Source organism: Lasioglossum baleicum, chromosome 8 (genome assembly GCF_051020765.1).
Source record: "Lasioglossum baleicum chromosome 8, iyLasBale1, whole genome shotgun sequence".
NCBI lineage: Eukaryota > Metazoa > Arthropoda > Insecta > Hymenoptera > Halictidae > Lasioglossum > Lasioglossum baleicum.
This window is the reverse complement of record NC_134936.1, coordinates 11,812,162-11,836,553: the sequence shown is the minus strand read 5'-3', so window position 1 is coordinate 11,836,553 and position 24,392 is coordinate 11,812,162. Positions and strand designations below refer to the sequence as shown.

At 40.7% G+C, this 24,392-nt stretch overlaps 2 protein-coding genes across 7 annotated transcripts in view; one reads left to right on the top strand and one right to left on the bottom strand.

Moving 5' to 3' along the window:
• LOC143211458 (uncharacterized) overlaps nucleotides 1-17,775 on the top strand; it is a 48,083-nt gene extending 30,308 nt beyond the window's left edge. Inside the window, exons 2-12 of the mRNA XM_076429175.1 lie at nucleotides 6,824-6,933; nucleotides 7,045-7,288; nucleotides 8,098-8,607; nucleotides 9,381-10,287; nucleotides 10,518-10,631; nucleotides 10,717-11,112; nucleotides 11,188-11,531; nucleotides 11,607-12,122; nucleotides 12,200-12,312; nucleotides 12,384-12,591; nucleotides 12,942-17,775. Of these exons, the coding sequence (XP_076285290.1) occupies nucleotides 6,843-6,933; nucleotides 7,045-7,288; nucleotides 8,098-8,607; nucleotides 9,381-10,287; nucleotides 10,518-10,631; nucleotides 10,717-11,112; nucleotides 11,188-11,531; nucleotides 11,607-12,122; nucleotides 12,200-12,312; nucleotides 12,384-12,591; nucleotides 12,942-13,500 (4,002 nt within the window). The 5' untranslated portion in view covers nucleotides 6,824-6,842 and the 3' untranslated portion in view covers nucleotides 13,501-17,775. The remainder of the gene's footprint in view (nucleotides 1-6,823; nucleotides 6,934-7,044; nucleotides 7,289-8,097; nucleotides 8,608-9,380; nucleotides 10,288-10,517; nucleotides 10,632-10,716; nucleotides 11,113-11,187; nucleotides 11,532-11,606; nucleotides 12,123-12,199; nucleotides 12,313-12,383; nucleotides 12,592-12,941) is intronic.
• A 224-nt stretch (nucleotides 17,776-17,999) lies between these two features.
• Nucleotides 18,000-24,308, bottom strand: LOC143211460 (angiotensin-converting enzyme-like). 6 transcript variants are annotated; one of them, XR_013009465.1, is made up of 13 exons: nucleotides 23,356-24,308; nucleotides 23,005-23,142; nucleotides 22,503-22,661; nucleotides 22,342-22,441; nucleotides 22,121-22,264; nucleotides 21,044-21,347; nucleotides 20,652-20,983; nucleotides 20,097-20,272; nucleotides 19,858-20,018; nucleotides 19,236-19,358; nucleotides 18,976-19,160; nucleotides 18,724-18,904; nucleotides 18,000-18,638 (listed from the first exon to the last, which is right to left on the bottom strand). XR_013009465.1 is itself a non-coding variant. In XM_076429179.1 (13 exons), the coding sequence occupies exons 2-13, from the start codon at nucleotides 23,431-23,433 to the stop codon at nucleotides 18,786-18,788; spliced, it is 2,019 nt and encodes a 672-aa protein (XP_076285294.1). In that variant the 5' UTR covers nucleotides 23,434-23,669; nucleotides 24,141-24,307; the 3' UTR covers nucleotides 18,000-18,785. The 6 variants fall into 6 exon arrangements, 5 of the variants coding, with proteins under 5 accessions (XP_076285294.1, XP_076285292.1, XP_076285296.1 ...); XM_076429179.1 differs by having other exon boundaries at nucleotides 18,000-18,904; nucleotides 23,356-23,669; nucleotides 24,141-24,307; XM_076429181.1 differs by having other exon boundaries at nucleotides 18,001-18,904; nucleotides 20,652-20,776; nucleotides 20,831-20,983; nucleotides 23,356-24,306.
• Between the last annotated feature and the right edge of the window lie 84 nt (nucleotides 24,309-24,392).

Genomic DNA, 24,392 nt, shown 5'->3' with positions numbered 1-24,392 from the left:
TGATAACAACAAATAGCGCTTCATTTTTATTTTAAAATCACAAGACAATTTTTACTGAAAATACATCCTCCGATGCAACCATCAGATTGTTTACTCACCGGAGTAAATTCTCTTCTTCTAATTTTTACAAAATCCTCGAATAACGGTGGAATAATTTTTTTATTCGGAATTGATCGGACATGAAATGTTTTCATTTGATACCGCTGTGAAGTAGGTCACTGGATGCCATAGATTATGCGGAGCGCATGGTACGCAGCAGTCAAGAGTGCGCCATTTTTATCTCGGATTATTCCCGTGAGCTTTAGTGACGCTATAAAATGCCTTCCCCGGTGCAATTATTTAGAGTACTGGAGATATAAAAACCAAATGTGTGTTATTATACTCTGGAAAATATTCGCATGAATAACGTGACCCCATAAAAATGCTTCTTTAAGCATAGTAACCGTGTGCCATTTTTTCCCTGAACTGTATAGAGCCACCTCAGAATATCTGTTTTTCTTTGGAGATTGAAACTGCATTATCGTCTTGTAGTCGAGTATCTTGTTTACCATTTTCCGAACGTTCGCTGTGCCATATGCGACCGGGAATAGATCATTTTTTCTCTGGGACCATTATCTCACAGTCTTTTTATATACAGAGCGAACGGTACATAGCTTTTTTCCGAACTTTACGTTCCAACGAGCGTGTCTCGCAGGTCAAAATCCGAAGTTTATCATTTTCATAAGATCATCGGGAAGTGCTGAATATGTGGGAATTATGAGCGAGTCTGTTTCTCCAGACGCATTTTTAATTATTGTATAGGGAAGTTCTCTTGCTACGCAAAAACGCACAATTTTATTCGATTTCTTCGAAGCCGGAATCCAAAGTTTACCGTGTTCATTGCGCTCCGGGTATTTCCGTGATCAACGTATTTCCCTTCATCTGTATTTCCCTGCCACTGTACTGCCGACTGTCATAATGGTAATGAAGACGGACGAGGTGTGAGCGACTCGAGAGTACACGCGTACCGTTGTGGAAGTGGTAAACTTCAGGTCTTGACCTGGAAGACATTAATGCATTGGCGTGGATGCATGCAGTCGATGTGCTTGCAACGTAGATTACATTCCGGACATGTACTAACTACAATTACGTTTATCTTTTTCTTAGAAAATTCATACAACACGAACGTCTGCATAAAATCAAGCAAAAACTTGTCTCTCCAATTATTAGACTGCTTTATGCATTTATAGCAAAATTGAGTAGATTGATTTCTCCTGTATTAAAATCGTTAAGGGAAGAAGTAACATTCAATTTAGTTTCTATTTCTTGTAATCGACGCAGACATTTTTTAAAAATAAATTAAAACAAATTTTTTTTAATAAATTTAAAAATAGTTTTTTAAAATAAAAATGTCTGCATCGATTACAAGAATTATTTCTTCCCTTAATGATTTTAATAGAGGAGAAATCGTATATTGACATCTTCAATTTTAAAAATGTTCTAACAATTTTGAACTTCATCTACTCAATTTTGCTATGAATGCATAAAGATCCGCAGTCTACTAACTATATATTTTATATTATTAGCACTTTAAATAGAGAGAGAGAGAGAGCATGCACCAAAGTCCCAAGAAATTTTTCAATTTTTTCATTGATTAAGTAAATTAAGAACAGTTGCTGCTTTAGTTCTTCTTCATTAGCGCGCTTATATTAGCTTGCCGAGTTATCGTCGTTGTTGTTGTTGTTGTATGCGTCAAATATTGTAATCGAATTTTACTTTAAACATAGCGCGACGCTCTGTTGTACGTCATCGCGTTCAGGGATCCCCACTCCGCGCGCCAGCGCTCCCTGCTCCACTAAGCGTTCCCACTCCGACTCATCCCCACTCCACTGGCCCACTTCGCACCGAAGAAGCTTAGTGTGGTCGTGGTGTTCCGTTCAATGAGTTCCATTCCGAACAATTTCGGACTCCATCAAGAGACGTCGTCTCTTTATATCTTACTATTTCATACCAGTGTTACTATATCTTGCGTTCCATTTAAAAAAGACTTTTTTTTAAGAGTACAAAATAAAAAAATATATAAAAAAAACCTTTTTAAAAACCACGCTTATTTTAAAGTGCACTAAAAAGGAGAAAATGTTTTTAGACATTAGTGACTATAAATAAACGCGTGGAGCGCCCACGAAGATTACGTCAGTATAGTTTAGCACTCCACTCTTTTATTTATAGTCACTATAATATCTAAAAAAGTTATTTTCTCCTTTTTAGTGCATTTTAATATAAGCGTGGTTTTTAAAAAGTTTTTTAATATTTAATATAAATGTGTATGAGCTGACTGGTTTTACAATTGGCAAGATTTTTTGATTCTTTTATTTTCGCAGTTGTTTTTTATTCGTACGTATGCGCATAGAAGTAGATCAAACGACATGTAACTGTTCAACGATGTCCTTTCACTTCTGGATAATCGAAAGGAATCGATCTTTCGTCGAAAGTGATGTCCGTCCATATCCGTCGGCTGGAATTTAAATAGTTCCCAGTATCAGCGAATTAATTCGTCCACACTTCAAGTTTACCATTAATTATTCCGCGCACGCAAACGTGTCGGTTATCCGAACGATAACGTCATTCAATGACGCACGATGTGGAAGACCGGCGTCAGTTTCGAGTTTACCGTACGCAGGTGTAGCACGTGGAACGCATAAACAAGTCATGGCTCCTGGGAAGAATCTTTGACTTCTAGTTATATTGTTAACACTTTAGAAGCGCTATATTACCTTTCGACGAGTTGTCTTCTCATAAAATATTCTTCCGTCGTTGTTGTGAGTAACGGTCCAGTCGCTTACACTACACGTCAACATTACTCAACCTCGATCGACGGGAACAGGAAACTTAATGACGTCGAATGAATCGCAAGGTCTTAACAATAAGTGACGTACGGAGAACATTTGGTTAGATTGACTTTCGATAGGTGACGTCAGTCTATTGTGTCAAGGTTTATTCACACGCGTTTTCCGAGATCGATGACGCTCCTTCATGGTCCCTGGAATTTTAAATTTCTCATGCTGGGGAGAGAATGTCCATTGAAATTGTTCTAACAATAAGGAACAATATCATCCTCTTAGATTGTTATTTTCTAATATACAGGGTGTCTCAGCTGAAGGAGGCTACCTAAATATCTCCTTTATTTTTAATGGCGCAATTTAAATGGTATCGAAGAAGGAATATCATAAAAGAACAATTGCTTTCGTCCGGTTATTTTTTCATAGTTTTTTCAAGGTCATCGTTATCTTTTTATCGGGAAAACTTATTTTTTTCCATCTTTTTTTAATGACTTAAGCATATTCAAATGTATTTTTCCAGACGCTACAAGATGGAATAAAAAAAAATTAAAAAAATAACCGGACAAAAGAAATTGTTCTTCGATGATATTCCTCCTTCGACACCATTTAAATTATGCCATAAATATTTAGATATTTAGGTGGCCTCCGTCAGCTGAGACAGCCTGTATAAATAAAGGATAGAAAAGTTATTAGATACTAGAGATCGCGGTTTTGGACGTTTTTTGATTGATTGTTTTGATCCGTATCTGTGAATACACAGATCTATTTAAATTTTTTCGAGATTCTCGAATTTATCGGAATTCTCGAAAAAAATAATTTATTCATAAATGTATTATGAATATTTAATTATTATACAAAATTCTTTTCATTGAAAGAATGTTGTCCATCACGAATTCTTTTCAAGAGTGTCATATCCATATCTAAAGAGTGTCGTAATCATATCTATTATCTAAATGATCAATTTCAATCAATTAGTAAGCTGTTCAATTAGTAAGTCGTCAAGTAAATTGTTCCACCCCAAAAAAACCAAGTCCTTAATAGCGTGCGAATATGATTGCGAGTGACTGTGCATCTGAAACGCAGCAAATATTGCAATAAAACTGTCTATACAGATTCCCGTTTTCTAGCTGCGTGCACAAATCTGTTTTCGCGGTTCGGAAGCTGCATAAACATCGGTTATCAGCGTGTCGGCTCGATCAAAACAAAATTCCTGACCAATGAGACGGTGTGGAATCGATAGTTTCCAGGAACGACGATAATCTCGCGAAGTACGCGTGATCAAATGCATCATAGATCCGTTCCGTGAATGATCTATTACTCACGCGGAGCGGGATTACGGGAATCTGCGGGCGGAACGGGTGAGTCGCGTGCTCGATCGAAAATAAATACGGATCCGAAAACTGGCGTGTTGGTTCGGCTTTGTAAATGGCGCAGTTCATTCGCCCACGGTGTGTACGCGGGTTGAAAAGTCAAATGTGCGTCGTCGACGATGCCGCCGCCCATGGCTAAGAATAGCACGTGGCGATCGTTGCTTCTTGTCACCTTCGTCGACGTCGTTCGCGGCTCGTGCTCTCGTTCAACGTTGTAAACAAATGTCGTCGCTGGCAGATAGTCGCCCATCCTTCTTCCTCCACAGTATTATATGTATAGTTTCGCTCACCTGGCCAAAATCTCGGCCAAATCAATTACTACCTCTTGCACATCGCTTTCAACGCGGTCCTCAAGACTTCGTCACTAGACTGCGAATTTATACGCACTTATGAAGAAATTTATAAAGGCTAGGTGAAATATAAAACAGTTATTTTCAACGTAATAGAACCATTAACACTTCCAATGCGTTTTTGCATTTGAATTTTTTTAATTTTCATTTTTTTTTGTGTGAAATATAAATATTACCTCTCTGGGAATCACTTTTATGAAATAAATACATTTTTATCTAAAAAATGTTGAGCTCAAATCGCTGGGTCCGTTTGTCAGTTCCAGAACGGACTCGCGTGGTAAAGTTGATCTTAAGACAGTTCCAGAATTGAACCGCATTGGACGTGTTTACAGAAATTAACACATGAAAGATTGAAACCTACGACTGATTTCAAATTTTTGAAGTGAAAACTTCCTTACGCACACCGCGTACACAATTGCTGGGCGGTGAATGAGTCTGATCCGTCACGCTCCTAGGTGAAACACTATACTCGGCTACCACGAGTTTACTCGAGCGAGCGAGAAATAGACAGGTGTGTGCAATCGCCATGGAAGTTTTCACTTCGGTCGTGCGGTCTTATACGCGCAGTACTGTTTACAACGTGATTAAAAAACCCATTAGTATGAGACTTGGATGTGCACTTTTTCTCATATTTCAGTAAAACGAAGTTTTACCTAATGGAGGGATTAAAATTGTTTTATTTTGCAATTATAAAAATGCATTCAAGGGGAATTCTCAACCGGGTACGCATTTACTGTATTTCTTTCACAACAATTTTTTAATGTTCCTCTGAATCGTATTACAAAATTTGTCCAGTCTTTACTCGCTAATTAATTTATAGTCTTATAATGAGAATTTGTGCAAACATGTGAAATACAGAAAAATTCTAAATAATCATTTTGGTTGACTACATAAGAGTTAACCTCACATTATAATAAAAATTGTATGCAAGCTAAATAAACACAAATTCATCAAATGTGCCAGTCACTTTCAATGCTCAGTCGGTTTAGTGTGTGTCGATGCATTAATTTTGATTTACCAGAATTATTAATACGCAGTTAGTGTATCTTGTCTACGGACAGTCGCGGAAACCAAACAGATACAATCCCTCGTCCCCCCCGGTTTTAGCGACACGTGCCCCACCTGTCCGAACTGCCGATCCTACTGCGGCCATGTTCCGCTGTTAAAATCATCGACTGTTCAGCGGCGGATTACATTCGCGGCATATGTATTGTTGCTATTTATACGGGTGCTTATGCATTGTCCGCCGTATCGGCTACCTCAGGATTCTATTATCGGCGCTCGGTTGACTCATAAAAGGTACCGGAATTTTCTCGTCTCCCGCGCGGTAAGGAGATTCATCCTTTCCCTGATCAGCCACGGCTTGTATCGCATTTAGTATCGTCGCGGTTAACGTGATCTCCGCATTCCCGTCGTTTACACCTAAAATTTCAATCACAAATATATGGAAAATATACTGTGGATCTTCAAGCATTTATGACGTTCATAAATTTCTAAAATACCAGAAAATATTTGTATCAATCCTGCTGTGTTAAAACGAAGTATAATAAAATGTTGAAGTCCAAAACATGGAAAACATGTGAATCTTGGTGTATGGATGAATTATTAATGTCCGTTTCGGTGGAACGATGCAGTCTGTGTTCTCTCGAGGCATCGCGGTCTAATTATGGTAATATCGGGACGATACCATGTTTAGGCACAGACGAGCATCTGTTTTGATACTGAACGGTTGCGACGTATCCAGACTGCGTTTCTCGTGCGTTCTGGCGAGAGAACAGTATCTCTTGGCCGACTATTGGAAGTTTATACGTTACGTGTAAGCGCGAGGCATAATGCCATCATCGAGACCAGATAATCTGAATCACATCCGCAAAAACTGAATCGAGATCTAGGAGACGTAACGTACACTTCTAGGACGAGGAACCTGCCTCCGAAAATTATTCCTTTCCGGAAATATGAAGGCCAAGTACGAGCACTTTAGTTGCAGGCAAAACTGTAATGATTAGACTCCGGATTTTATGCATTTATAACAGAAACGAGCAAACGCGCAATTTAAAACAGTGAAAATATTAGAAGACTTTAACAGTAGTAATATATTATTTTCACACCACGTGTTAAAGCGTCTTGCAAATTGATGCACAAACTTTTTATTTTGCATAAACATCCGGAGTCTAGTAAAAATTTCTTTCAAATTCAATCCAAAGACATTTGAGAATAAGTTTTACGAAAATCGAACCCAATCAAAGTACCCTCTAACCTAACTTTCTTCTCGTTTCTGTTTCAGGAGAAGAAGAAAGTGAAAGATGCTGAAAATCGCATCAATCGTGGGCCTGATGGTTCTGTTGTTCATCACGAGGGTCTCCGCTGCGAATCAGTGCCTGACGATGCGTGATGGTAGGTCCTACCAGCTTAGCTACCAGTTTAATCCCTGATAAGACTGACCTGGTTGATCGATTCAACAGAAGATCTCGTTATCTCGACTGAAAAATCATTTCTCTTTGCCAGAGATCATTCACAAGAGGACGGCACACTTGAGGAATCAGGTGGTGCACATCAACTTCGAGGTCTCGCGCAGAGTGACCCAGAGGTTGTCGTCGCAGATCCTGAAGATCTTCTTGACGGAGGTGCTCGGGTACAGGGATGTCAACGTCGTCGAGTACGATGATAAATTCAATGACGAAGACACATTCGCCAGGCTGACCCATGCAACTTTCGTGATTATGAACGACAAGCCTCGCACGGAAGACATGTAATGCACTAACGTTTTGTTATCTTATTATTTTTGGTCATTTATTATGTCATTTATTATTGTGTTGTACTGCTGCTCAGTTTCTTGTAAATCACGCCTGTAAACAGCACGCTACGTTCACTTGGGTGGATGTTTAGAAACAGCGACAATGTTGCGGAGTTATCTGGCTTTTGCGATAGCTTCATATAAATAGGTGGTTAGGAGATAACGATATCGATAGAAAGCAAACGATGTTTGCAAAAGACAGACAAGCATTGAAACACGATTTCCTCGTGTGTTCTCGATACGATTTCAGTACTTTAAACGATCGTTTCCTTTCCGATTTTATTATGGTTATACAATCGCGGAACCGCAACAGTTTAATAAAAAAACCTCGAACTCCATTGTGGTCACTTAACGGATCGCAGGATTCTTTCATGACGATTAGATTTATGTAACTGAATCATCCCGCGATCGGCTCGTGCGCGGAGCAGAGAACCATCTCAAATTTTCTTATTTTCTTCAAATTTAATATTTACTACAACTGCTTCAGCTTTCAAACTATTTTTTTTTACTGGAATCGTCCACTATCAATTGTTCATTATCAATGTAATGGAATAAGGCGACAGCTCGACCACTGTGCGATCGCTGAATTCGCTCGAAAATCAATTTTACTTTTCTAACTAGATCCCCATTTTCTCTTTGTTTAAAAGAAATCTATTGCACAACACATTGTATCAATTTGCAAATCTCTGCACATTTGTTAAAAATCTTGTTCGCTGACCGAGAATGCTCCAGCAACATTTAACTAGTTGTTTCTCATTGAACAGAGAAATCCAGCCCCTGGTGAACCTGGAAACATGGATCCCAGCGCACATCGACCCAAAACCCTTGGAGACCTTTTACACCGACGTGAGGGACTTAGGGTCGATAGCTCCTCCAGGACATTTCGGTTGGCTGGTTCCAGAGCCACTTTCCAGGCCAGGAGAGTTCTGGACGACGTTCACCAAACCCGAAACTGCAGCTCGTTTCGACGTCGACGAAGGAACGTTGTCCCTGATCAGGAACAACGCGGTGAACTCGAACACCGGGGGGTATTACTGCAATGAAACCTACTGTCGGCAAGGAATGTACATTCCTGAACGGTGTCAGAATCGACAATGCGCTCTGTTGATCACCAGTCATCCCGACGTCACCAGCTTCGTCAAGGATGACATCGACGAGATGAAGCTTTACGTGAGGGTCATCTGGGTCGGACCTAACCTGAAGCATCTGACCGAGACTTTGACAACGGACTATTTGCAGCGGGAGCAGAGATCGATGACACCCCCTGGCAGCAGGTATGGCGAAACACGCTTCGATCCATTCAGCTCCATTCGATAAACTACTGTCTGCATAGGCCTGCTTATTGTTCTCTGCGGAATCGTTAAAATAGTTCCTCATTTTATCGAGTCCCTTCTTCTAGAAGATGGGATTAGAATAATCAAGTTATTTTGGATCAGAAGTAAAATGAAATGAATTTGGTGCCCCGTACTTTTTCAGAGAGTGACACTTCTCGAGGAGAATCGAAGCGTATAGATTTTCCGCGCGATCGTCCTTGATCGGTCGCAGCGATTTCGATTTCGATTTTCCTCGATCCACGACTGCGGCACGTGACTCTAGCGCGCCACTGATTCTTATGTAGAAATGCGATGTATCAGTATAAACCGGTTGCATAACGCCTTACAAGACCGATAAGGGGCATGAATATCGGGAAACGCGGCTGCCAAGGCGTTCACGGATGAATCTATGAATTTCCGCGCGGTCTACTTGACACGAGGATGAAAGGTTGCGTTCGATGGTCGCGTAGATAACTGTTCAAAGTCAAATTCCGGAAGGCGTTCTCATTCGGTACGCAACCTTGCGCAGCCTTACATCACGCTATCCGCGTCGCAATTGGATTTTCCTAGCCAATGATTCAGAAATGGTTTACAGTCGGAGTCGCTCGCATTCTCCAAACATTCTTTTACTGCGTTTTTTTTTTATTATCGCTCCGGTTCCTCTCGCGAAAATACCGGGCGTCTGGCCGTCGTCGTTTATTTCGGGTTCCGTTCTCAACCGCGATGTTTTCCAGGTCTCTGGTGCTCCTGCACTGGACCCCGAGCAGCCTCGTTCCGAATGTGACGAATTTCGCGACGATCGCATTCCCGCGATGTGGCACGCTGCCGTCGAACATCAGCTGTCACTACGAACCGAACCGGCTGACGAAACTAGTTTGGGGGTGGCTGGAGACCGTTGCAAAATCGGCCTACGAGGCGATCGACTCTGCCCATTTCTCTGCGGAGATGTACGAGGACCTGATCGATCGGTACAACAGACAGTCCGCGATCTTGAGCGAAGAGGATATTGCCTGCGGTTGGCTGAAGGACAACATAGACTACGCCACCAAGGAGTGGATACCGTCCAAACATCAGATGATCTACGTTGGCGGGATCTTCCCGATGAAAGGGGCATTCGACTCTGGTCGGTCGATCTACATCGCCGCTACCATGGCCAAACGTGCCATCAACAACAACAGCACCGTCCTCTCCAATTACAATATGTCTGTGATAGCTAACGATGGTCAATGCAAGTCGGATATGGTACTCAAGTCCTTTATAGACTTCATGATCAACAAAAATTATCAGCGCATGGTCGGAGTACTTGGTCCAGCTTGTTCAGAGACTGTAGAGCCCCTGATCGGGGTCTCGAAACATTACAAGACCGTCGTGATCAGTTACAGTGCCGAGGGGTCTACGTTTGACGATAGATCAAGGTACCCGTACTTCTTCAGGACAATTGGCGAGAATAAACAGTACAAGCATGTTTATCTGGAGCTGTTCAAGATGTTCAAATGGAAACGGGTGGCTGCCTTGACTGAAGATGGACAAAAGTACACGGAGTACATCTCGTATATGGAGGACATACTGAGGACCAACGGGATCACGTTCGTTTCCAACTTCAAGTTCCCGAGGGAACGGGAGGCGGGAGTGATGACGAAGGTAGGCAGGTTTTCAAGATTATCATTCCGAGAAATAATGTCTCTGCTAAAGTAAATGTAATCCTTGGACACGGTGATGACTAGACTGCGGATCTTTATGCATTTATGAAGAAGTTGGTTGGGTGAAATATAAAACAGTAAAAGGTTAAAAAAAAATGCAAGAAATCAATGCAAAACATTTTTATTCTGCATAAAGATCCGCAGTCTAATGACGAATGATTCGGTTTGCAGTATCTGCAAGATCTGAAGGACAAGAGAGCGAAGATCATCATCGCTGATGTGAACGATCAGATAGCCAGACAGGTGATGTGCGAGGCATCCAGGCTCGAGATGACAGCTGCACAGGTATCTCTCATCAGTTTCTGTATTTCTCTAGAAACATTCACAGGTTTAAACAACAAATGTTTAAACGAATTGTTTCTTATCGAAGGGTTACGTATGGTTCCTACCCTTATGGCTACGCCCCCAATGGTACGACACGGATCGCTACAACGAATCAGGCGAGAATGTCCCGTGTACTACCTTAGAGATGAGCAAAGCGATCAACGGTTATCTTGGAATCTCTCACGCGTATTTCGGTCAGGATGACGCTGTAATGCAAGAGAATATCACAGTTCGTGAATGGCGTAATCGTTATGAGGCAGAATGTAGAGCGCAAGGTCATCCACCCTCGAACTACGCTGGCTACGCTTACGATGCGATGTGGACTTATGCAAAGGCGATGGATAAGCTACTCAAAGAGAAAGAGGCCTACCTCTTCGAACTCCACAGTCAGGAGACTATCGATCGGTTGACTGCGATCATTAGCAAGTTGAACTTCTATGGAGTGAGTGGGAGATTTTTCTGTATTCCTTAAAAATGATCCTTGAACGTATTCTATATTTTGATTAACTTGTTGCAGGTGTCAGGTAGGATTGAATTCCTGGGTGGTCCATCGAGGTACTCGGTGATCAACGTGATGCAATATATCAACAACGAGACCCGACTGGTCGGTAACTTCTATCCGAACATCTCTAAGCAGGAGATAGTGGGTGGTACACTGGACCTAAATGAATCTGCTATAGTTTGGTTATCTAATATAAGACCACCCACCGATGGTTCAGAACCAGCCCAAAGGTGTGTCATAGCAGGGTTCGCGGATTTTCTGAACGTTTCCTGCGAGGTAGCCTTCGCGATCATGAACATATTAGGCATCGGTGTGCTGGCCCTGATAGTGATCATCGGCTTCATCATCATTAAGAGAAAGTAAGCCCCTTTTACAAAGTTTGTTTGATGTTCTTTAAACTCGAATCACGATCGAGGAATTGCAATTGTGTCCAGATACGAGGAGAAGGTGAAGTACCACGAGATGTACATGAAGTCTCTTGGCCTGGACCTTATCCAAGGGGATAGTCCAGACTTGGACAAGTGGGAGATCCCTCGAGACAGAGTGTTGATCAACAGAAAGTTAGGGGAGGGTGCTTTCGGCACGGTTTACGGTGGCGAGGCTTTCTTCCATGAAAAGGGTTGGCTGGCCGTGGCGGTGAAGACTTTGAAGGTTGGTAGTTCCACCGACGAAAAGCTGGACTTCCTCAGCGAGGTGGAGGTGATGAAGAGGTTCGAGCACAAGAACATCATCAAGCTCCTCGGTGTCTGCATAAAAGGTGAACCTGTGCTGACCGTGATGGAGTTCATGCTGTATGGAGACTTGAAGACTTATCTGCTCGCTCGGAGACACCTTGTGAACGATCAAAGTTACGAGGACTCCGATGAGATTTCGAGTAAAAAGCTGACTGCTATGGCGCTCGACGTGGCTAGGGCACTTAGCTACCTGGCGCAGTTGAAGTACGTCCACAGGTAGGCATTCGACGAAACCAGAAGACATTCAACATGGACTTTAAGAATGGAGAGTCTCATCTCGTCTTTATTTCCAGGGACGTTGCTTCTCGCAATTGTTTGGTGAACGCCCAGCGCATGGTGAAACTCGGAGACTTCGGTATGACGAGGCCCATGTACGAGCATGATTATTACAAGTTTAATCGTAAAGGTACAAGATCAAGTTAATTATTTATGAACTGGTTTTGCTAACTCAGAGGCGACTGACACCTTCGATTTCAGGAATGCTGCCAGTAAGATGGATGGCACCGGAGTCGTTAGGGCTCGGAGTCTTCACTCCAGCCTCGGACGTCTGGTCATACGGTGTCCTACTCTACGAGATTATCACATTCGGTAGTTTCCCGTTCCAGGGGATGAGCAACAACGAAGTACTGACTCACGTGAAGGCTGGAAACTCGTTAGTCGTTCCTAAGGGAGTCAAAGTACAGCTGTAAGCATCCGCGACATTCTAGCTCAAGCCCGCCGCTTATTGATTAGTAACTTAGCTACCTAGCGGGTAATAGAGTATACGTATACCTAGCGAGGCATTTAAAACAGGTCACCTGAATAACTCGGTTGCTATCGATGATGGGAAAAAATGTGTCGGAGGAAACTCGCTTGGTTTCGAGGGTGGCGTAATCTTGCGTTAATAGTTTTCTCGGAGGTTTGAAGGTAGACTCCGTTTTTAAAAATGGGATGATATATTTCTCTACGCACTACCTGATAGGGCATTTTAATGCGATGGAAAATATATTTTGAGAAGACACTGAGAAGAGCGGTTTATAATGTGAATCATTTTAGGGAGAGCTTGATATACGCCTGCTGGAGGGGCGATCACCACAAGAGGCCAACAGCTCCCGAGATCGTGGACTTCCTGGCGACGAATCCTCGGATTATATCGCCCTGTTTGGACGTTCCTATAGCGAGCGTGCAGCTCGAGCTAGCTGGTCAGTTGGACATGCAATTAACGGAGAACAACCGGAAGTTCTCGTTATCCTGGCCACCTCGACAGAACAGTCGTTCGTCGACATCAGCGTCTAGCCCGATGGAGATTCCAAACCCTCCTCTGCTGGACATAACCTGCCAGGAGGACAAGAATCAGGAATGTCTGTTGGGCGACGTGGTTTGCGACGTAGAAAGTTCGAAGCCGTTGTTGGCGAACTCGAACCAATCGGGACCAGTGATCTGCCTTCAGAATTTCAAGCGCAACGAGAACGAAAGTCCCAGGTACGTGAACGTTCAGCCTGGAATGGCACTCGATCAGGCTACAACGAGCCACAACGCCGGAACCATTCCGAATGGGGGGAGGAACAACAAACTGACGGAGAACAGAAAGTCGGAGGACGTGTCGATTCTTTGACAGCACCGGCAACTGGGGATTTCGAGACAGAAATCGATGGTGTACCTCCGCAAACGCGCTGAAGACATATTTGGAAAATATGCGAAACGGCCGTACAGGAAGAGCAGCGTTTAGTATACCGGCTAGTTCCCGGCGGTCGACGAAAATCGCTTCCGGAAAGCACGGCGATGCCTCGATATATGATGGAGATGTGCACGACATTTATCCCCACTACTGCGGATTATTTTTAGAATCATTTGCTTCTTCCACCAATCTATTCGTCACATTTTTCTGATTAAGACGAGGTCAAACACGACACAATTCGGATCATATTTACTCGTTTCGTTCACGATGTAAGCAACATTCCGGTCCCGGAGTTCTCACATATATCGAGGCATTACTGTACTCCCAGATCGGAGACTTCGCACGTGTTGTAAAGAGAAATCAAGGTGCTCGGAGCTCTTGGGAAATATTTATCATGATTCTTAGGTAGTAGTGCAAGGTGTACTGCCGAAAGTAGGAAGCCTAATTTTTAAGGAGATTTCCAGTAGTTGAAGAACACAATTTCGTTTCAGATCCAGTGATTTATCCGAAGGACCGGGTAAAAAATTTCGTCGAGATGTAAACTGCAAGAAAACAGTTTTTGTAGTTGCTGATTCGTTCAGTCAATTCTGAAAATCGCGATAAATATTTTCGAACCCTCCAGTCATGCAGTCTTCGTTTCTACAGCGTTGTGGATAAGGAACAAGGTAGCACACCGGGGCAGAGATGAACAGATGAAGAATTAAACGCTGCTTCACGAGATTAATATACATTGTCAATTTATCGAGAAGTCGCGGGATCCAGTGAAGAAAATGTACCCATACTGCAATCACCGGTGCGACTTTCCTTGGGGAAGCAGAGAATGGTGGAACTGATTTCGTACATTTTCGCTCAATCCATTTTTGAGACTGATACATGTAGGGAACTTAAGGCTTGAATGATTGATGGCCCGATGGTGATGGAGGGACTATCTGTAAAATATTCTTCCACTTCTGGTAACGTCCAAGTAAATTAACACTGGAACTATCGTGCACTAGATTTAAAATCATTTTTATCGAGTACTTGAACGAATCAATCAAAGTCGTACAATAATTCCAAAAATCCTTAATCTATAATTGCGTTCACCTCATCGTGTTATAGTGAGACGAAATAATCGTGAGACAATATTTCATTCAAAGAAACAATCCAAGTCCGGTTGTTCTAGTGTTAAATGATTTTCGTTCAGAATTACCATATATCCGATTCAAGAATAATTACGAAAGGGAAAACAACATTGCATTACGTTCTCCAAGTACAAAAGTTTCCATTACCACCGCGCTGACGTGAATATGGCCGCTTCAGTTGAATGTTCCGCATTTAAGCATGAAAGAGTGCGATTTCCTACAATCAAAATGGCGTCGAAACCGATTTTTCGAAACCCCGGAATCACGTGACCAAGATTGTACAAGCAATTACGAGAGAGATATCGGAGTTCTACGACTGTAAACTGAGAAATGAGAGCAATAGTTTACGGAGCATGGGGAATAATCGAGCACCGAAGTTCCCGTAACCATGACATTTATTAGAATTGTATTTTACGCGAGCACTTAGGTCCCCGCGGGGGGGACTGAACTTCCTGAAGACAAAGTTGAAGAGGGACCGACTCGTCCCACGCGAGTTCCAAGTATATTTTTAGACCCATTTACGATAACTATTCAGCGACTTGACAGAGTGACTGGGTCGCTCTAAGAATTACAATGGCGTGTCAAATTTCTCGGTCAGCTAGATATTTCACTTTCCAAACTCTGAAACAACTATACAACATATATTTTGTTATTCAAACAATTTCATTGGCAATGAGTGAAGTGTCTATTTGGTTAGAATAATTTGCACGTCAGTGTAAGACACGATCCTCGCTAGAATCATTAGAGCACTGCGGATAATCGTAGCAAATAATTACAAAAAGCAATCAAAAACAAGAAAATGTATCCTCAAATTTCTCAGATCATTTTCGTTTCCTCATAAATTCATTTCTTCCATAACCGCATAAAATTCACAGTCTAATTATAGAAACGCAACGAAAACGCCCAGTAAGCAAACATCCGAATAAGTACCGTTTTATGCTGGCAGAGTGTGCTGTCCAAAATCGAGCAGATTCCGAGCATCCTCAGCTTCGAGCACGTTCTGACAGTTTAATGCTCGCCAATCTGCTGGCATCGTGCTTGATGTCTGCTCGAGGCAGGCCTGGTTGACTGGGCGGTTGCCGTCGCGGTGATCGCACCCAGCGATTATTTATTAATTGATCTAAGTCGATGCGTTAATTCGTAAGGATATATTTATATGTACAGAGTTCCGTACATATGTACAATATGTATATATGTATACAGAGTCTCCGTCGCTGCGTGGTTTAATCCGGAAGCAATTTATTTTGATTTATGAAGTCTGACCAGTGGCAAGAGATTGTCTGGTGCAATAACATTCTACGTCCTGTACAAACGAATGAAAGTATAGAATCATGACGTATCGGAGGCTGGCCAGTTTACTTAATCACGACTTCGTCCAGTTGCAGTTTAGCTAACCGTTCGAATCAGTATCTTTCGTGGTGCTAATTAATGAGAGAGCCATATCAGAGTGAAAATTTGTTAAACATTTCAGAGTCTAGCAAGGTTTGGCCCCGATACGTTCTCGCGTGAACAAGTTGCCTGAAGTTTCCTAAAAATGGCCGTAAGACTATTTCATTTTTTCCTGTTCCTTTTAGGCATACTTTTCTCACTCGTTGCACTTTGACGGTCTCGTTAGTTCATTACTATTTTCGTTTACAGTAACATAAATCGACAGGACATAGAAATAGGTAAACCCTCGAGCATTTTTGTTTGCTTTAATTTTCGAAAGTTCCACTGTGAAAATTTGTTCAATTCGTTCAATTTAGAATTTTTCATTTGGAATCGATGTGCTAAGGGTGGAGTACTCGACAATTCTTGTTAATTGATTTTGCTCGAACTTGAATGCATCTTTCCGTTCGTTCACAATGTATGTTCCTAAGGGGTGAATGGTAAATCACGAACCAGATAGATTAATTTAGTATCGATATCATGCGACTCTATTTGTTACACGAGACGACCGAAGGAAACGATTATCCGCGAGGACCGACCGAAAGTATTTTTAATTTTCATTTGAATTCCAATCCCGCCGAGTTTTGTTACAGTGCTGGTCAAAAGTATGGGACCATCCGATTTACTCTTTTCTAAATAGTAAAATCCTGAATTAACAATGGAATGTTTCGTAGTCTGTCTGTACGAAACGTTCTAATGCCTTTTTGCTCCGAAACAATCAGTATCATATTCAGTGCATTATTCAGTTATTGAAACATATACATAGATCTTTTAGGCAACTATATCTAAAAAGAGTAATTCTCGTGTTAATTTTATTCTACGCTCCTGTCCATAAATCCCCGGGCACGTAGTTATCTTCAACAAAATGGTAATTAAAGAATAGAAGCATTCAGCTCGATTTGATTATTTTATTTTGATTAGAGATGTAGCTATTATACGATAATATTTGAATGCAAAATTAAATATAGACATTTACTGTCTGAATGTTGTAAAAAGGAGATGGAGAAATTGTGGGATGATTATGGACAGCTCTAGAAGCCAAATTGAAAAACAATTATCCCACTTTAAAAAAATTACATAAGAATAATAATTTGATTTACATTATTAAATTCTGTACATTTGAGAAAATTAGTAAGTACCATTTTTGAATCGTCTGTACCCCAATTTGAATAGCTATCCGGTGACTTATGGACGGGAGAGTAGGTCGAAAAATGATAATAAAAGAAATTTATGTGACGTACTATTTTTCTATACAGATAGGAGTTCAAATCAGAATAACTTTTTTATGAATGGACCAAACGACTTCATTTTCTCTGTAAGGCTAGAAGAATTAGTTTAGTAAATGACGTCTAAAAAATATGTTGAAAAAAATGCATTTGGTCGGAATTGTGAAAAACAATAGTAAAAATTGATTTCTACAACTTTTTTAGCTGGGCCAATAACGAACATTTAAAAGATGTGTTCGGTTAGCTCGTATAAATTATATACGTTCTGAAAACTTCATTGAAATTGGTTAATTGGTTTACGAGTTATGAACGATGAAAATTGGTAGAAAGACCGAAAATCATGAAAAATTGCAATTTTTGCCACTTTTGATCGTTTATAACTCGTAAACCAATTAACCAATTTCAATGAAATTTCTAGAGCGAGTTGACCAAACACATCTTTTAAATTTTCGTTATTGGCCCAGCTAAAAAAAGTTGTAAAAATCAATTGTTACTATTGTCTTCCACAATTCCGACCAAATGCATTTTCTCAACATATTTTTTAGACGTCATTTACTAAACTAATTCTTCTAGCCTTAGAGTTAAAGTTTGGTCCATTCATAAAAAAGTTATTCTGATTTAAAGTCTGTCAGTTATGCTCCTTATCTGTATATTATAAATTCATATAAATAGAAAAGTCCCATACAGGTGATCGGTAGTGCGAGTCGCGCATAATGGAAGATCGTTAAGCGACTATCATTTAATGTAACGAAACGCAAGAGTTCGCGTATTGCATCACATCGATCGGCGACACGCTTACGGTAGTACTTAGCTCCTTTTTTTCTACGTCGGATGTAGTTAGATGATAAGAAACTCTCCTGTATTTTTTTAACAAATACGCTGCACCGTCAGGGACAGCACAATCTTTCCTAATAGCTTTACTCGAAATCACTATTACAACAGAGTATATATATCTATATGTATGTATATTGTATATATCGCGAAAATATTTATTCTCGAATTGTACAGTTGTAATTTTATATTCGTTACGGGTGGAACATTATGTAGCAGTAATGTTATACGCTGTTCTTGTACAGATATCGTTATTCCTTGATAAAATATTTATTATGCCTTCACGATCCAAATTATAGAAAAATTATTCCCCGTCTGTTCATTCGTTAAACCTCTTCAATCTTTAATGTCTCCTCTTTAGAATCTTGAAATAGGTGATGGAACTCGAGGTACAGAATAACTTTTAATCCACGAACTTTAATCCACGCAATAATTTATTGACCGCAGCACACTGATAAATCTCTGGTTTCTAAGCAAAAGAAAGGCACAGTCTTGAATTTGATCGATTGTTCTACCTCGTCCGCGTTATTTAATCAAACATTTCATATATTTACATAGTTCCGTGTTATATACAAAATTGTGGCATTTTTATTACTGTGGTCTTCGCTTCCGTTTATTAACGTATTGCAAGCTGCGTGACGATTATAACCAGTGGAACAAATAAGCCCGACGTGATTTTCCGAGCTCCATTTTGGTACCAGTGAAAAAACAATGCTGGAAAAGATCGGAAGAAGCCTTTAATCGCAAGAATTAATCGCTGCATTTCGTAAGTTATGCGTTGTTCTAAATAGTATTTATGAACTCACCTGTGTCTTCGCGATTTGTGATCCATCCGACAACTGGTTCCATTTCGTTCTGCCTTTTTAGCCATTGATTTAAGGGTTCGAAGTATCTCAATATAGCTCCAGCGTCCATTCTATTCGTTCTGCCCCTTGTCATTTGTCTGACGACGTCTTTCCATGATCTGGATGAACCCATTGACAACACGTCACTAAAACAATTAACAGAACACGTTATAAAACTTGTAATTCACATATTCATTAGCTATCGTTATTTTTGTACCCACGATAGCAGTCTGCCTGCCTCTCGAGACCTGTAAAAGTCGCAGGTGTACAAATCGCCGGTATGACCTGCTATTTCGCACAGCGATTCGTACAATTGGAATTGCAGTACTATACCAACGAAGTATCTGAAAGAAACACAGCGCCGTTAATCAATTCTGGAGGTACGAATTATCATCTTCTTAATTAATCTTAATTGATCTCTTGATTAATCTTTGAATAGCAAGTTTGACTCATCACTAGACTGCTGATCTTTATGCAAAATAGAAAATGTTTGCATTGATTGCAGGACACAGGAGCCAAATAGAAATTGTATTTTTTCTTTAATTATCCTATTAAGCTGAACCTAATACATTGATGTCCTTAAATATTTTAAAAATGCCGACTTCTTTAAATTACAAATACCCATTTTTGTCATAAATGCATAAAATCCGCAGTCTACTCATCACCATCACCATTTTGTAACCAAAGAATTTTTTTATTGGAATTTTGCTGTTTTTCGAGTTTAGTTCAGACTCGAACAAAATTGGTTACAGGGAATTAGCAATTAATTAGTGATCTCAAAAGGAAAGAAGATTTTTGAGCTTCGTTTTGATATAGCACAATCATTGTGAAATATTTTTATACTTAGCGTAAAGTGCATCTGCAGGAACATGGTATTTAGAGCCCGGATCAAAGTCTCTTTCCGATCTGGGTACAGGTGGTACAATTCCTTGGTACTGTAATCTTAATTCCCACCAACTGTTCGTCATATCGGCGACACCGTCGCTGAACACCCGCCATCTCCACTATAAACATTAAAATGAAACATTCACAAAACCTTGATGAGAACAGTGTATTCAAAATCTAATTGAAACAAGTAGAACCTCGTCAACGATGTACGCGAACGGCATGTAGGCAACTTTGCGGAGAGCCATTAGCATTAGGAAGTTGATATTGCTGCCATAATCGTCGCTGGAGTTATTGTGAAGCCCGAGTTTACTTAAATGTTGGGGGGTGAAGACGGAGAGCCCGATGGCGTCGCTCACTGCCTCGAAAAACCCTAAATTGATAAATTACGGTTTCTTATTTGTTCATATGTTGGCACTGAATAATTTTTTACTGTGCCCGATTCACATTTACTGATTTCAATTTAGACCTGTTTATCGCATCGAAAAACCTTAAATTGATAAATTACGGTTCTATATTTGTTCATATGATGACGTACTGCCAGTGAATAATTTTTTACTGTTTCAGATTTATATTTGGATTTACATTTACTGGTTTCAATTTAGACCTGTCCATCGCCTTGAAAAACCACAAATTTACATGTAGATTTACATTTACTGATTTCAATGTAGATTTACATTTACTGATTTCAATGTAGATTTACATTTACTGATTTCAATGTAGATCTGTTCATCGCATTTCAAATTGATTACCTGGAATGGCTTCGTTACGGAATAACAATGGCTGGTCCCTGTACTGTAAATAATACTGCACACGCGCAATCTCTTGATGAGTCGATAAAAGATCATCCATGGTAACCCTCGTGCATTGTTTTATCCTGAAAATGTCCTGGATATATTTTCCGAAATAATTAAAGAAAACACATTGGTACCTGTAATCTATCCTGTTGCAAAAATCCCATGCACTCGAGGTACACTTGACCTCCCTGTCTATGGGTTTCTCGAACATGGAGAATCTCCAGAATTCAGGTGGCATGGGTTTCATCCCCAAAGAAGTAAAAAACTCCTCTGCTATTTGGAACATCCTTAAACATTTTCAGTTTACAAAACCCATTCAAACGAGTGTTAGTATTTCACAAGATTACCTTAAAGGTGTGAATCCTTGAATCATCATGTCCAGAGAAACATCGAGCTTCCTGCTTGCTGGGAAGGGCTGAAGGACGTCGAAAATGTCCTCCCAATTCTGGGCCCACATGTTCCCCAAAACGTGTGCCGGAAGTGGGCCATCTCTTCTGATTTTGTCGCCGTATCTTTCGTACAATTTGGTCCTGACGTATGTGAAGAGGTTCTTGTAGAGGTGCATGATGGCTGACATGATGTCTGCTGTGTTCTGATGGAAGTGTTCGTCCTCGAAGAGCTCTCTCATTTGATCCCCAGCATTCTCGAAACCTGCAGACCATAGATTCAAGGTTGCTCTGAATGGGTATCATAATCAGTAGACTGCGGATCTTTATGCTTTTATGAAGAAATTGGTTAGGTGAAATATAGAATAGTAAAAGATTTACGAAATTCAAAAATGTTGTAATGTTGCTTTTCATGTAACAACGCATTTGAAAACTACTTGTGCATCCTGCTAAATCTTGTGCATCCTGCTAAATCGTGTGCATCCTGCTAAATCGTGTGCATCCTGCTAAATCCTGTGCATCCTGCTAAATCCTGTGCATTCTGCTAAGTCTTGTGCATCCTGCTAAATCTTGTGCATCCTCCTAAATCTTGTGCATCCTCCTAAATCTTGTGCATCCTCCTAAATCTTGTGCATCCTCCTAAATCTTGTGCATCCTGCTAAATCCTGTGCATCCTGCTAAATCCTGTGCATCCTGCTAAATCCTGTGCATCCTGCTAATTCTTGTGCATCCTGCTAATTCTTATGCATCCTCCTAAATCTTGTGCATCCTGCTAATTCTTGTGCATCCTGCTAAATCTTGTGCATCCTGCTAATTCTTGTGCATCCTGCTAAATCTTGTGCATCCTGCTAAATCTTGTGTATCCTGCTAAATCTTGTGCATCCTACTAAATCTTGTGTACCCTGCTAAATCTTGTGCATCCTCCTAAATCTTGTGCATCCTCCTAAATCTTGTGTATCCTGCTAAATCTTGTGTATCCTGCTAAATCTCGTGTTTGCTTCTTCAAAAATATGTATAAACTGACAAATTCTTGTCTACCATTTAACCTAGCTGCTTGATTGGCAAGCTGGATGTATCTCATGTATTTGTTCTTCAGTTGAGGTCCAGTTGCTTCGTGCCAAGCGTGCCAATAATACAACAGCTCGTCGTAGTCCTTCGATCGAGCCATTATCGTATTGACATCTGAAGAATATTTAATGATCAATTATTTAATTGTACTTCTTCTTCCAATCTCATTTTTAGGGAAATAGTGTGCAAACCGTGGTCCAGAGTCAAGTCACAATTTGCACCGACAGTCCTGTAGGGACACATTCTCGTTCTCGTATATATCTCCTTCATCTCCGCGATTAGGCTGTGTATCTGCAATTGATTTTCTCTGTTATTATTACGTCTTTGTTCGGTCGATATAAAAATCGTTTACCTCGTTGAATTTGTCGTCGGTTAGAGAATTCCGACCTTTGACAGCGGTCATCTTGAGCTCCCTTCTCGCCAGAGGATCTGGGATTCGGCTCCAAGCGAAGCCGACAGCCTTCTTCCAGGATATCCTGTCGAATTTTAATTTCAACGCCTGTTCCTCCAACTGAAATCAAAGGGGACACGATTTGTTCAGTAGAATATCTACGAAACGCATCTTTTAAATTTGCGTTATTGGCCCAGCTAAAAAAGTTGTAAAAATCAATTTTTGCTATTGTCTTCCACAATTCTGACCAACTGTGTTTTTTCAACATATTTTTTAGACGTCATTTACTAAACTAATTCTTCCAGCCTTACAGAGAAATTGAAGTCGTTTGGTCCATTCATAAAAAAGTTATTCTGATTTAAAATGGCCAAAAATTTGGATAGATTCATTCTTGTTATGTTTATAAAATAATGTGAAATAGTTATTTCTAGAGCTCGGTAAACCTAGTGTTAAAAAACATTACCATTCTCTTCCGGTTGATTTCAGTGACATTGGTAGCGAAGTTCCATTGCGCAGTCATCACTCTCGTGCACATCGCGGAAGCCTCGCTGTCAAACTCCCTCAAAAACTGGAGAGCGTCTCCCAGGTTCACGTTCATACCCTTAAAAATCATAAAAGTTGCTACTACTAGCCCAGATACCACGCACGTGGCTTTCTAATTAGAATTTCAAATCCAACATCGAGTTAACATCTCCCGAAGACTAAACGTTCCGTCGAGCGTGTCGGACAAGAAGGCTCGTATCAAAGCGTATCATCTACCGAATACCGTTAACGCCGATCGAGGAGACAATAATCGTTCAACTCGGTTTCTTACCTCCAAATACTTTTGAGAGCTTCCTCTGACGAGGGAACAAATCGTTATCGCTAGGACGAATTTCCCCGCGGTCGTCATGTCGACTGCTTTCGAAGAGGACTCGGAAATCGGTCAAACGCAACGAGAAAGCCGACGAACTTTCCCGACGAGATCGGCTTTATTTGTCATCGAAACTCGACTGCAGGATGTTCACGCAACGGGGCATTGGCTAATCCCTTCGCGCACTATCGACGATGCTCTTTGAATCATTTTAACAGGTCGTCTAGCGGTGATTGTTTCACAATTTTCGAAAGTCGGCGGTCCATGGCTTAGAACTGGATCATTCAAACGCAATACCAATCAACCAAAAGATATTAATAATATTGTACCAAACGAACTTCCCTTAGTGCAGCAAAATTATAGAAAATTTTATTAATGAGTAAATCAAATGCTAATTCCTATATTTTACTCTCATTTCTGAAGAAGAATTTTAAGCTTCTTTTTAGTACTGCACAATTACAGAAAATCCTATTAACAGGCTTCTAGTTTCCGAGAAGATATAAAGTCCACAATAAATTTAATGCAATCAATTTATGCAAAATAGAAATTGTATTAACTGCTCTTTACATAGAAGCTACACAAATATCTATTTCTTTTTTAAGCAACTCTAGCGAGTTGAAAATAGTGCGACTGTGTTTTTATTAAACGTTTGATCTAATCATTGTTTTGACAAAAGCATAAAATTCGTAGTCTGACGATGACACTACAAATTTCTTCACAAATCCGTGTTAAATCTTAATTTCAACCTGTCGTTCCACATATTACGAGAGCACGGTTCGATTGTTAGAGACTTCTTTGTCACTGGTGAGGGATCACTGGATGAAAGGGAGTGTCCCGATCGGATTTTCGACTGTCACTGGGGATTCGGTAGCCGATCGAACATCCGCCGCGTCGATGTTGTCGTCGCGGTAAAACTGAATCGCCGTAGAAAAGAGAAACATGGTCTTCCGGGACGGATATTCCACGGGCGAAAAGAGGAAGGGACAGGCATCGCCGGT

What these genes read in the sequence shown, in the direction of transcription:
- LOC143211460 (XM_076429177.1), bottom strand. Translation starts at nt 23,433, where the DNA reads ATGACGACCGCGGGGAAATTCGTCCTAGCGATAACGATTTGTTCCCTC. An exon ending in GCTCTCAAAAGTATTTGGAG is followed by an intron (nt 23,143 to 23,355) that starts GTAAGAAACCGA and finishes ATGATTTTTAAG; the next exon opens with GGTATGAACGTGAACCTGGG. An exon ending in CACAAATCGCGAAGACACAG is followed by an intron (nt 18,905 to 18,975) that starts GTGAGTTCATAA and finishes TTGCGATTAAAG; the next exon opens with GCTTCTTCCGATCTTTTCCA.